Here is a 12,455-nt window from a genome sequence, read left to right as displayed (position 1 = left end):
ATAAGCCATATACTAAAAATGAAAGTGCTGGGAAAACAGAATTATGTGTATTAGATTATATGTAATTATGTCATATTAACAGGCTATTAACAACTGTTTAAAATAGAACCCAGTGAGGACATAGATATAGATATCTTACTACATGAAGACTGGTTTTGGGATGTTATGAAAGGTAAATGGAGTGCTGGGGAGGAGTTTTTGAGGAAGGAAGGAGCCAAAATGTCAAAGCAAGTGTCATGCGTGCTGATCCATGATAAATATAACTAGAGACATTTTTCAAAACCTGCCGACCCAAAACAGCATTTAGCCTCCGTCACATTGTGTTTGACACCCCAGAGTTAAATCATTAAATTAATCAAAAAAGAAAAGACATCTCAGAATCCCTCAGATTTGCCTTGTCCATTGGAGTCACCATTCATCCATTCATCTTTTTAAGCCCTAATCCTCCTCAGATGACACTGGGAACAGATTGGATTGTCCATCACAGCTATACAGCCAGTTAACCTGACATGCATGTCTGTGTATTGTATGGGGAAACCAGAGCACCCCAGGAAAACCCACTCAGGCACATGGAGAAAATGTAAACATGCAGTGACTACAGCTGACTAGCAGGTTCAAATTCTTGCTCTGGGTAGGCATTGCTAATAAGTGCACCAGCATGCTGCTCTGTCTGGAGTAATGACTCTATAAAAAGTTACATATGGCCCATTCTTTGAAAGAATTTTTAAACATGTAAAAGTATAAAAACTATTACAGGAACCAGGAGGAATTAATTTGCATGACTTCCACCTTTTCTCTACATGGACTGGAATGCAGGACCTAAATACTTCTACCTCTGAGAATAGATATGCAAAGCATTAGCAATGAAATTTACAACTTACAAATCCTGAATAAAAGATGCCATATTATAACGCAGTACCAACCTTTCTATAACTACTCATTTCAATGGAATTTTACTCCGTAGAGAGCAGTTTTTAGTCTTTGGGGATTATACATTAAAATCAATAAATAATAACATGCTCTTGAAAGAACCAGATTAAAAGATAAAATCTAAAATCTAAGTAAAACCTACATTTGTTGCCATTTTATTTGCAGTGGGGGAGTAACAAAGCCTGATGGTGGATGCAATCTGTGGGGACAAAAGGTTCTCCCTGGAAGCTGCAGTGCCTCTGCTCACCGCTAAGTGGCAATAGCGCGTCTAAAATCTCATTGGTCACAAGCGTTTGCACCAACCAATGGAAATATTTTGCGTCTGAACCGTTGCTTCCGGGTGTCTTCAATGAAAAAATCTCTTTGCATTTGATGCTTTTTGTGTTTTCTAAGGTAAGCTAAAGGCTGACGTTTAGAAAATGAACCGAATATTCGGACGAGGAAAACCCAAAGCGCCTCCTGCGAACCTGTCGGACTGTATCGGCACTGTGAGTACTGTCAGCCTGTGAGCTTTTGTTGTTTATGTCCATATTGTGCGACCTAACGGTAGCGGTGCATAGCTAGCATGGTTACAAAAGGCTTGTCAAAACAGCATCCGTGCCAACTAGCTCAGAGGCTACAGTTAGTCAGCACTTTGGGCTGGAATAAAAGACATTCAGCCTCGGTTGGACTGTGAAGTAGGGATGTGTTTGTTAACCACAGCTCTCAATTATGTTCCAAGCTTTTACCTCTCTAATTTTTTTCTTCTAATGCACCCACATACAGGCATGGCGTTTTAGCACAGTGTTTTGTTTGCCAGGACGCTGGAAATCATTACCTCTAATTGATCTCTTCCTCGCTCCAGGTGGATGCGAGGGCTGAGTCCATTGAAAAGAAAATTGGCAGGCTAGATGCGGAACTCTTGAAGTACAAGGATCAGCTGAAAAAGATGAGAGATGGGCCCTCGAAGGTAGGACACATGATGTTAACTTTGGGTGTTTAAAAGGCTAGAAGACAAATACATCGATGTTATTTATTTATTTTTGCTTTCAATTGCAGAACATGGTGAAGCAGAAGGCAATGAGAGTCCTGAAGCAGAAGAGAATGTGAGTCCTTCACTGTGCAAACATCTGTATGCTTTATCTCAAAGATGTGAGCACGATAGCCTCTCTGATACATACACACACATAGATAGATAGATAGATAGATAGATAGATAGATATAGTGTGGATGTTGGCAAATAAGAGGAAAGTTTTAATATGTTAATATTTTGGAGATTAGGTTGAACAAAAAATTAAGCCTGTAAACTAAAATCATCTAAACAAAGGTTTATTTCACCATACGATTTAAGTGAATTGCAGGTACTGATTTGTGACAGAAAGATAACAGCAATAGTGAAAGGGAATGTTTATAAGATGGTTGTAAGACCCGCTATGATGTGTGGTTTGGAGATCGTGGCACAAGAGGTCAAGCTGGAGGTGGCAGAGTTAAAGATTTTGAGGGTTTGTATTGGAAGTAACCACAGGGACAGCTCAGGTTGAGCAGTTTGGAGGTGAAATTAAAGCGTCAAGGTTGCAATAGTTGAGTGATGTCCAAAGGAGGTCCAGTTGAATATATTGGACAAAGGATGTTGAATATGGAGCTTCCAGGAAGGAGTTAAACAGGACGACCACAGAGGAGGTTTATAGATTTAATGAAAGAGAACCTGCAAAGGGTTGGTGTGACAGAGTAGGGTGAGATAGAGGCAGATGATCCGCTAAAGGGAGCATCTGAAAGAAGAAGAAGCCGTTACAGGTAAAGACGAAAACATCAATGCATGAAGTGTTGAATCTGAAAGAAAACAAAACACGACTCTCCTCCTACCAGATCTGCCAACCCAAAGCATCGTGAGGAGGTAGTAAAAGTGAGTTCTTATATAAGGAGTGAGCAAGTGAACTAAATCAGGCAAATGTGGAGAGACAAATGAAGTCAACTATTTAAATGTCTCACACACGAATTATTGTGTCATATATCTATCGTAATAATAAAAACTGCTTTGTTTAGGGCTGTAACTGTTGATTATTAACATCATAGATGTCAAACCTAGGGCTAAATATTTTTGGCTCTCTAATTGGAGCTGTAAAATTTCATAACAGCTCACATGTCATATTAAACAATCAGGCTCACCGCCACAGTACCTCAGAGCAAACAAGCTTGCTAACACTGAATGCAACAAAGAGTGTAAGCAAGTTGAAGATCGTCATTCGATGAAACTAACAGAACCAAATTATCTCAAAAAGCAGCAGCTTATTTTAGTGGCAGCTTGGTCACATTGCTTCCATTAAGGCAGACTTGTTCCCAGTGGTGTTTCACTTGGCCAGTTTTGTCCTTTGTCACCAGTTTTGTTCATAACTTTCACAAACAAAATTTCTTGGTGCAGCTAAGAAGTCAAGGGTATTAGGTCCATCTGCAGATGCAATCTATCCTTTTTGCAGATGATGTGGTTCTGTTGTCTTTGTCAAGCGATGACCTCCAGTTCGCACTGGGGCAGTTTGCAGCCGACTATCTCACCCTACTCTGTCGCACCAACCCTTTGCAGACGGCTGGGGTGTGAAAAGCTCTTGATTTTACGGTAACATAGGAGTGTAATAATGTATGTAAAGACTCACATGTATTAAAGCATCTGTATTGTTTTTACATAGGTATGAAGGTCAAAGGGAGCAGCTGGCTCAACAATCCTTTAACATGGAGCAGGCAAACTACACGATCCAGACATTAAAGGACACCAAAACAACAGTAAGAGTCACACAGCATGACTCCAAGACTCCAACTTTTTAGTTGCTGTTAAGCACTTTTTTCCAAATCACAGCTTTCATACGTATCAAACATCTAGATTTCTGACATACTATATTGTATCGCTAAGCTTTTGATTTTGTCCATTCATTAAACAAATCTCATTAGAAAGTTCCCTGGTTGTGGTAGTGGATGTGTTCAGATTGTCTGTACCTGATGAGAAAATGTTGTCAGCGACTAAATCCACATGTATTTTTTGTCCCCAGGTGGAGGCCATGAAGATTGGTGCCAAGGATATGAAAAAGGCTTACAAGGACGTCAGACTTGATCAGATTGATGTATGTTTGTCTAAACCAGAGCTTCCCAAAGTGTGGGACCCTGCAGAGCCATTGCAGGGGGGGTGCGGTATGAAAAGGGGAAAAAAAACAAAACGCTTGGACACTGCTAGCACGGGGCGCCCACACAAACGCAAAGCAAGAGATGAAGCATAGCTGAATATGTTTCCAAACCAACTTCATTCTAAGCCAATGACTAAAAAATATGGTGAAGCATATCTTCCCTTTGGTTTCACCTGCACAAGTGCCGAGGTAGGTCTCCCTGCAGAATTGGTTTTCCCTTCGTCGGGAGCAGCGCTGGGCTGTTCAAATCACGGACAAACAGGATCCTACGTTCTTGATTTGAATATTATTACACAGGAAAAAAACAACTACATGTAAAATAATCACACCGTGACGCCTCTGCCTTTCTAAATGGAGGGACAGTAACTGTGTGTGTGTATGTAAGCGTGTAAAACCTGCAGATAGTCAGAAAAAGGCACACACCTTTGACGTTGCGTGACGAACTCTGCATTCCTCGTCCACACGTAAACGCAAAAAAGGAGTTTTAAAAAATCTCAGTTTTCGGTGATTCGAAACGCCGTTTACGTGTGGACGAAACAGCTGCGCTTTCAAAAATGCCTGTGTAGGCGTGGACGTAGCGTTATTTTATTACTACCTGTCATTTATTCCAGATTACTTGTATTTGCTTAATTGTTTACTAAATGTTTGAGGTGTGAAATAAACCACAATGGAGCAAAATATGGGCGTGTGTGGTTGGAGGATGTGTGCGTGCGCGGGGGGGGGGGGGACATTTTTCTTGTAAAACAAAGGGGGGCCTAGCAAAAAAGGTTTGGGAACCACTGGTCTAAACTATGAATGCAGTCATTAGCCAAAAATGGGGAGATACTTGAGGCCAGGAGAATTGCTTACTGCATGCGAAGCATCAATTGTAAGAAAAATCACCTCACATTACATCACATTTCTGCAACACTTACACTGTACTCTTATCAGCAGCCAGATTCAGCAATTTATCAGCTCTTACTGTATAATTAAACTTGCTCTGATTTCTGAACCCTGCAGTAACAAAATGAGTTAATAGTTTTGTTTAAATGAGTTCTAATCAACACACTTAATAGGTCTCATTTATTTTCAGTGCCCCCTGCTGTTATGTGATTCTCTCTTCCTATTTGTGCAGCAGTCGATTAAAAACTGATGAAATTAAAATTATGATTTTACATGCAAGATAAAAGTTAAAATCTCACAGTTGAGGCATTAAAAGTGAACACAAGTATTTGGACTTCCAGGATTTACAGGACCAGCTGGAGGACATGATGGATGAAGCCAATGAGGTACAAGAAGCCCTGAGCCGCAGCTATGGCACTCCAGACATCGATGAGGAGGATCTTGAAGCAGGTAAATGTACATTTTGTTGGCAGTTTTTCATTTAGGGTGCATTAAAGTGAACAGTCGCAGTGACCAGTGTTGGTCAAGTTACTTGAAAAAAGTAAGCAGTAACTAATTACTGATTACTTCCCCAAAAAGTAATCCTGTTACATTACTGATTACTTATTTTCAAAAGTAATTAATTAGTTACTTTTTAAAAACACAATTTACAACCTGAATAGGTGATAAAGCAATAGATCTTTCAGCCCAATTCTACTTTTTCTGCATAATACATTATATAAAACGTAATCAAATGGAAAAGTATCTTTTTAAAACTCCTTTTATTAGTTTTAATCTTTTAACTTTATGCATCAAGCAAAAATTAAATTATACGCACCATTCTCTGACTGGAAGAAATTTGTTTAACATTTAAACCTATTTTCTGCATATTCCAGCACATAAAATAAAATATTTTTTGTGTTTACACTCACTCTTTCAAATAAATCCAAGTGAAACAGCAGAAAATAAATAAAATCAAAGACTCAGCAGTCCTGTTGCTCTATTTTCACCTGTATAGCAGGTGGATGTTTGCCCTGGTGCAGGTGTGCCACAGCAGTTAGTGGAAGAATCCGCGAGTTTGTCTGTGAATTTTCCATTCCGTTGCAGCGTACTCGGTGCTTGCTCGGAAGTTTATGGGTTTTTTCGCTGTAAAAAGACGTTTTCTTCCCACGCAGTGAACGCTAATGTTTTTGTGACTTTTTACGGAATCAAACTCAAAGTAAGGTCAGTACTTCCACGCTTTAAACGCTGCACACTCATACTCTCTGTGTTACTAAAATCATGGTTTTAGTAACGCAGCGTGCTTACGGGAAAGTAACAGTAATCTAATTACCTTTTTTGCAATAGTAATCCCTTACTTTACTCGTTACTTGAAAAAAGTAATCGGATTACAGTAACGCGTTACTTGTAACGCCTTACTGCCCATCTCTGGTTGTGACACATAAATATGTCCAGTGACATATTTTGTGGGTGGAGCCATTGTGACCAGACATTTTTTTGTTTGGTTTTTGTGGAACAGACTGATGTATTACCTATAGCTAGAGCGACGAACTTCAAATATAGCCATGTAATGAAAATATAGCCGTTCCCTATGGTATCAGCATCCATCCAGAGACCATGCAAACTCCACACAGGAAGGCCAGCTGATTCAAACCCAGGACCCTCTTGCTGTGAGGCAATGATGTTAACCACCAAGACACGGTAAGCCCAGCCCAGCTGTTATAGGGCAAGAGGCAGGATCTATCCTGGATATGTTACCAGTTTATCACAGGACATTTGTGGTATAAGACAATGATGCTAACCACCCTGCCACTGCACTACACCACAGAGATGTCAACTCTTTAGATGCATCTGACTTCCATAGTGAGGAAAAGTTAAACTTTTGACTCTAGTGGGACTCGAACCCACAACCTTTGAATCACTCCTTAAGTGTATGCTTAGAAGTCCAATGCGCTATCCATTGCGCCACAGAGCCAGATGTGTGACCTTGTCCTGTTTCACTTGTTGACAAATTAGATTCCTCTATGACTTTGAAGCAGCTTCTGTGTTCAGAGTTTCCCTTGAATAAAGGAATAATGACGGAACAAAGTCTGGACTTTCTGGATCCATAATTGCCTCCTGTTTTCACACGTCCATTCAGGTTCTTCCACTTCTCTCTCACCAGTCTATCACAGAAATGCAATTAACCTTTCACACTAATTAACCTAACTTGCAGAATACCTGGATGCTCCAGGTAATCCCACAGTCATCTCTTATTTTTGGTTCTGGAGAGTGGAAATTCCCTCTTGGATGCTAAAGTCTCAGATTATGTGATGACATCACATCTGAGTGATTAGCTTCCATGGATAGTGGTGTCTATACAGATTTGTTATTTGAGACAGAAAATTTTCTTGTAGTTTCAGTATTAAGATGTACATGACTTTAACATTAAGAAAACACATGTAACTTCTACATTAAGAAGTCAAGGGTTAGACTCTGGTGGGACTCAAATCCACAACTTTTGAATCACTGCTGAAGTGCTTGCTTAGAAGTCCAATGCGCTAGCCATTGCGCTACAGAGCCAGATGTGTGCCCTTGTCCTGTGTAGTAGCTTCAGTACTAAGATGTACATGACTTTAAAGTTACGAACAAACATGTAGCTTCTACATTAAGAAGTTAAAGGTTTGACTCTGGTGGGACTCGAACCCACAACCTTTGAATCACTGCTGAAGTGCTTGCTTAGAAGTCCAATGCGCTATCCATTGCGCCACAGAGCCAGATATGGTTTCACCTGTTTTACTTTTTGTCAGATGTGATCTGACCATTTAAAAAAAGTGGTATGTTAAAATGTATGTTGAAGTGGCTCCTATGGACTGAGTTTCCCTTGAATAAAGGAAAATCTGGACTTTGAAGATCCATTGATTCCTCCATAGTTGTCAGCCATCCATCCAACTTCTTCTATTTATCTGATTCAGGGTCGCTGGGGGCACTGGTGCCTATCCCAGCTGTCATGGGGTGAGAGGCAGGTTCTACCCCTGGTCAGCAACAGGTCACCAATCTGTCACCCCATGTGCGACTTGGGACTGTGGTAGAACCCACGCTGACACAGGGAGCGCTCCTCACAGAAAGGCCACGGGCTGGAGTGGAATTCAGAGCCTTTTTACTATGAGATAACAATAGCAATCTTAACATGAACTACAGTAACCGATTTAAAAGCCCAACCTCAAGAAAAATGCTTCATGTAAACACACCAGTTGGAAGATTCTGAGAAATCCAGACAGTGGCATTTATTTCCATCAAACAAAACAGTTTCTTCTTCTACTATTTCTAGGAAGTTAGACAATTTGGTGCACGCCATTTCAAACATTTGATGTTTATGCACATCATGATCTATCTACCCAAGTTTGTATCAACAAACTATTTGGTTCGTTTTGATGCTTCAGTGCTTCTAATACGCTAATGAAATTAGAGATGGACCGATCCGATATTACGTATCGGTATCGGTCCGATACTGACCTAAATTACTGGATCGGATATCGGAGAAAAATAAAAAATGTAATCCGATCCATTAAATATCACGAAAGCACCTCACAAAACTTGCAACACGCCGTAACTCGCCTCAGAACGTTAGCACGTCGGAGCAGTATGCATCACGTGATAGAGCGGCTGTGGCGTGCGGGACCTGTCGGTGGTCTGGATAGCATTTGGAGCTTCGCTAGCAACCCGGCATTTCATCTCCGACAAAGTTATCCCCGAGAGAAGTAAAGCAAATGTGTAAGTTCATCTCTGAATGTTTGTAAAGCATTCCTGCGTTAAGCTTAACAAGCGATATATGGAGCGACTTCCTCCTCTTGCTGCTACTTCAATCATGAAACTGCTTAATGATCAGCTGATCGGCTTTTCTGTCGCGAGTCCGTGTCTCTTGTTTGTTTTTGGCCCACTTTGCACCAGAAAGAGCAAACCAGCGGTTGAACAACAGCAGCACATTTAAGCTTGATCAGCTGCTGTTAGAATTTATTTAATATTACTTTCTACTCGAGGATCTTTTTCTACGTAGCTGACGCTGGTAACTGTGCAGGGGCGGATCTAGCAAAGTTTAGCCAGGGGGGCCGATAGGGCATTAACAGGGAAAAGGGGCACAAAGACATACTTTTCTTTCTTATTCTCATTTAAAATGTCGAGCTTTTAATAAATAATTATCTGACACCCAAAGTTTTAATTTGATGTAAAATGAATAGAAGTCAGTTACTGTATATAGTGACTATTAAGTCTAATATACCCTAGTAAGCTATAGTACTTTTTCCTTTGGGAAGGTACCATCTGTGCAGTCTGCAATTTTGTTGAAGAAAGATGTTGAATCTATTTAATATTTTAATATATTGAAAAAAATAATTGATTTCTGTGCATTTTTTTTCATACTGCATCAAATTAAGGTTGATTACGTCGATTAAGCATCATGAGGTGGAGCGTGAGGGGTGGTTCCCTATTTTTTATTTATTTATTTTTGTTGTTGCTGGGAGTTGGAACCCTATTAGTTAGGTTGCTTAATATTTATGCTAAGTACTCTTTAAAATACCAGAATAGGGAGGATGGTGTAGGTTTAAGTTTATTAGATTGATCAGTATTGCTGAACTATGAAATATTTTTTTTTGCATACAGGTATAACAGAATAGCTTTAGTGTAGTTGTTGTTTTAAACTTGAGTATGAACTTATACAAAATGCAGCAAGATATTAAAAAAAACAGTTTTGTTGATTAAAAAACACTATATCGGATTCATATCGGTATCGGCAGATATCCAAATTTATGATATCGGTATCGGTATCGGACATAAAAAAGTGGTATCGTGCCATCTCTAAATGAAATAGTAACTAATGTAATGTAAATATCTACTAAAAGTGTTGGCTTGTCAATGACACACCTTATATATTCAGACTCCTTATATTGGGCCTAAAAAGCCAATACTACTTTCTGATGATGCATGTAACTTCTACATTAAGAATTTAAACGTTCAACTCTGGTGGGACTCAAACCCACAACCTTTGAATCACTCCTGAAGTGCTTGTTTCGAAGTCCAATGCACGGTCCAGATGTGAAAGGTTGTACTGTGTCATATGTTCATAAATCTAATTCCTCTGTCAATTTGAAACAGCTCCTCCATAATTTTCCCTTATAAAAAAAAGAGGGAATATATTTTAGACTTTCTGGATTGTTGCTAGAACCTAGCCCAGCTGTGATAGGGGAAGACACAGGGTACACCTCGGATCTGTCACCAGTTTATCACAGAGATACAGTCAACCACATACAAGCACCCATGTAAACATGTACATGTAAACTGTCTTATCTCTTATTTGGTTTTTAAGCAACTGGAGAGTGGAAATCCCTTCTTGTATGCTAAAATCCCAGAGCTCAATGCTAAGTTATTAGCTTCCATGTATAGTGATGAGGACTTCTTATTTGAGTTAGAAGTTGCCTTGTAGTTCCGTTCTTAAGAATTACATAACTTTTACATTAAGAAGAGGTTAAAAGTGTTGACTTTGGTGGGACTCACACCCACAACCTTTGAATCACTCCTGAAGTGTATGCTTAGAAGTTCAATGCACTGCCCATTGCCAGGTGCGAGAAGATGCCCTGTGCCATTTTTTGTCAATTGTGATCCGTCCATTAAAAATGTGGTAAATAGTGACTAAAGTAATTTAAAAATCTACTAAAAGTGCTAGCTATTGCATAGACATGCCTTGTCTATGCCGACTTGTTATTTGAGGCTTAACCCAGTAGCTAAAATGCCTTTTCGTTAGATGCATCTAACTTCTATAGTGAGGGAAAGTTAAAGATTCAACTCTGGTGGGACTTGAACCCACAACCTTTGAATCACTCCTTAAGTGTATTCTTAGAAGGCCAATGTGCGAGCCATTGTGCCACATGTGAATGGTTGTCCTGTGTCACTTGTTGTGAAATCTGACTCTGTGAATCCGAGGAGCTTATGTGGACTGAGTTTCCCTTATATAAAGGAAAAAAGAGGAAACAAAGTCTGGACTTTCTGGATCCATGGGTTCCTCTATTGTCCCATTCATTCAACTCCTTCCACTCGAGGGTTGCTAGAACCTATCTAAAATGCCTTTTAGTTACATTCTGGGAAGGCAATATTTTATGATCCTGTATTTAGGCACATAAAATCTCTTTTTCAGGAGATACACTGGCACTGTTGTTTGAATTCTGTTTTATATCACACTCATTCTCTGCCTTCTTTGCCTCCTGGGGCTCTTTCTCAGATTTCAGCATCCACGATGTGGAGCTTCCAGGACAGCTTGGATCTCTTTTTATTGAAGCTAAGACCTCTTTGCTAGTGTGTAATTTGAGCAATGATCTGGAGTATTACAGTGACAGTACCACTGTGGTTTCAGAGCTGGATGCACTGGGTGATGAGCTGCTGCTGGATGATGACACCTCTTACCTGGATGAGGCCTCAGCTGCCCCGTCTATCCCTGAGGGAATCCCCAGTGACAGCAAGACAAATAAGGTGACAGTCTACAGAGCTCAGTTTTCATGACATGAAGGGCAGGGTTGTGGAAAATACATGAAAGTAAAATAAAAAGTAATCATAAAGAATTTTTCCTACTTCAAAATGGACCTTTGGGGTGTGACTGTGTATGTAAGCAAACTATTAAACCTGCCACGAATTCTGGTGCCAGTTTCTAATCCTGTGTATGTGTTTGGTAGATTAACTATAATGTGCAAAACTAAGTTTTTTCCAGTCCACTCTATTGTTTAAACACAAACCTGCTAAGTGAGTAACACTTGAAATGTAAGTGTTTTGCTCGTGGCTGATGTTTTTTTCTTCTTTTGTGTTCAGGATGGTGTGCTCGTGGATGAGTTCGGCCTCCCTCAGATTCCTGCCACATAAACAAGAAGCAAATAAAAACAGCTGCACTCGAACTGAAAACACTTTTATATGTAGAGTAACATTTATACATGCAAAACCATTTGATGTGAGAACACTACAATTTGGAGGCTGTTCTGGTTTCAGGTTGTGTATTGTTACTTCTACCGTGCTGGCATGTGGCCTTGTAACATACTAAACCTTTTTTTTTTTAACATAATTCCCTTCATCTTCTCTTTCTTTCATCATCAACAGCTTGTCTGTGTCGTTCATTAGTGTTCCTTAGTGTTTATTTATTTCTGTTTGTTATTAATTTTGTGTGATTTTTAGTCACTAAGATCATGTCTGCATTCTCAAAAGTGGAGGTTATTCACACTTGGGCTGTTTAAAATATCTGCAGGGTTATTTGAAACATGCAAAATAAAAATGTTTGTTTTAAATCAGCTGTGAGTTCTTAATTTATGGCGTATTTGTTCATCCTCCTCTATCTTGTTTTTAGCTCTTAAGTAGACATTGCTAGTACCACGTTGCCGTCAGCCTGTTTTAATTCTCCATGGCATAGATTCAACAAGGTGCTGGAAACATTCCTCAAAGATGTGGTTCATCCATGATGTGAGTCTCCTGCTCCACCACATCTGGAGTCCATTTGAGTACAGC

General features: G+C 39.7%; 1 protein-coding gene and 2 non-coding genes across 3 annotated transcripts; 1 reads left to right on the top strand and 2 right to left on the bottom strand.

Annotated features, from left to right (window-relative positions):
- Window positions 1-1,243: 1,243 nt before the first annotated feature.
- Window positions 1,244-12,241, top strand: chmp5a (charged multivesicular body protein 5a). The gene is made up of 8 exons (XM_004542940.5): window positions 1,244-1,418; window positions 1,775-1,879; window positions 1,969-2,015; window positions 3,591-3,684; window positions 3,948-4,019; window positions 5,303-5,411; window positions 11,323-11,438; window positions 11,772-12,241. The coding sequence occupies exons 1-8, from the start codon at window positions 1,350-1,352 to the stop codon at window positions 11,820-11,822; spliced, it is 663 nt and encodes a 220-aa protein (XP_004542997.1). The 5' UTR covers window positions 1,244-1,349; the 3' UTR covers window positions 11,823-12,241.
- Window positions 6,824-6,915, bottom strand: trnar-ucu (transfer RNA arginine (anticodon UCU)). Its single transcript is given in 2 exon segments — window positions 6,824-6,859; window positions 6,879-6,915. It is a non-coding gene; the product is annotated as a tRNA-Arg (tRNA).
- trnar-ucu (transfer RNA arginine (anticodon UCU)) lies at window positions 7,605-7,696 on the bottom strand. Its single transcript is given in 2 exon segments — window positions 7,605-7,640; window positions 7,660-7,696. It is a non-coding gene; the product is annotated as a tRNA-Arg (tRNA).
- Window positions 12,242-12,455: the final 214 nt, after the last annotated feature.

Source organism: Maylandia zebra, linkage group LG18 (assembly GCF_041146795.1).
Source record: "Maylandia zebra isolate NMK-2024a linkage group LG18, Mzebra_GT3a, whole genome shotgun sequence".
Taxonomy (NCBI): Eukaryota; Metazoa; Chordata; class Actinopteri; order Cichliformes; family Cichlidae; genus Maylandia; species Maylandia zebra.
This window is presented reverse-complemented; position numbering and strand designations above follow the sequence as displayed.

What these genes read in the sequence shown, in the direction of transcription:
- chmp5a (XM_004542940.5), top strand. Translation starts at nt 1,350, where the DNA reads ATGAACCGAATATTCGGACGAGGAAAACCCAAAGCGCCTCCTGCGAAC. An exon ending in TGAGAGATGGGCCCTCGAAG is followed by an intron (nt 1,880 to 1,968) that starts GTAGGACACATG and finishes TTTCAATTGCAG; the next exon opens with AACATGGTGAAGCAGAAGGC. An exon ending in GTCCTGAAGCAGAAGAGAAT is followed by an intron (nt 2,016 to 3,590) that starts GTGAGTCCTTCA and finishes GTTTTTACATAG; the next exon opens with GTATGAAGGTCAAAGGGAGC.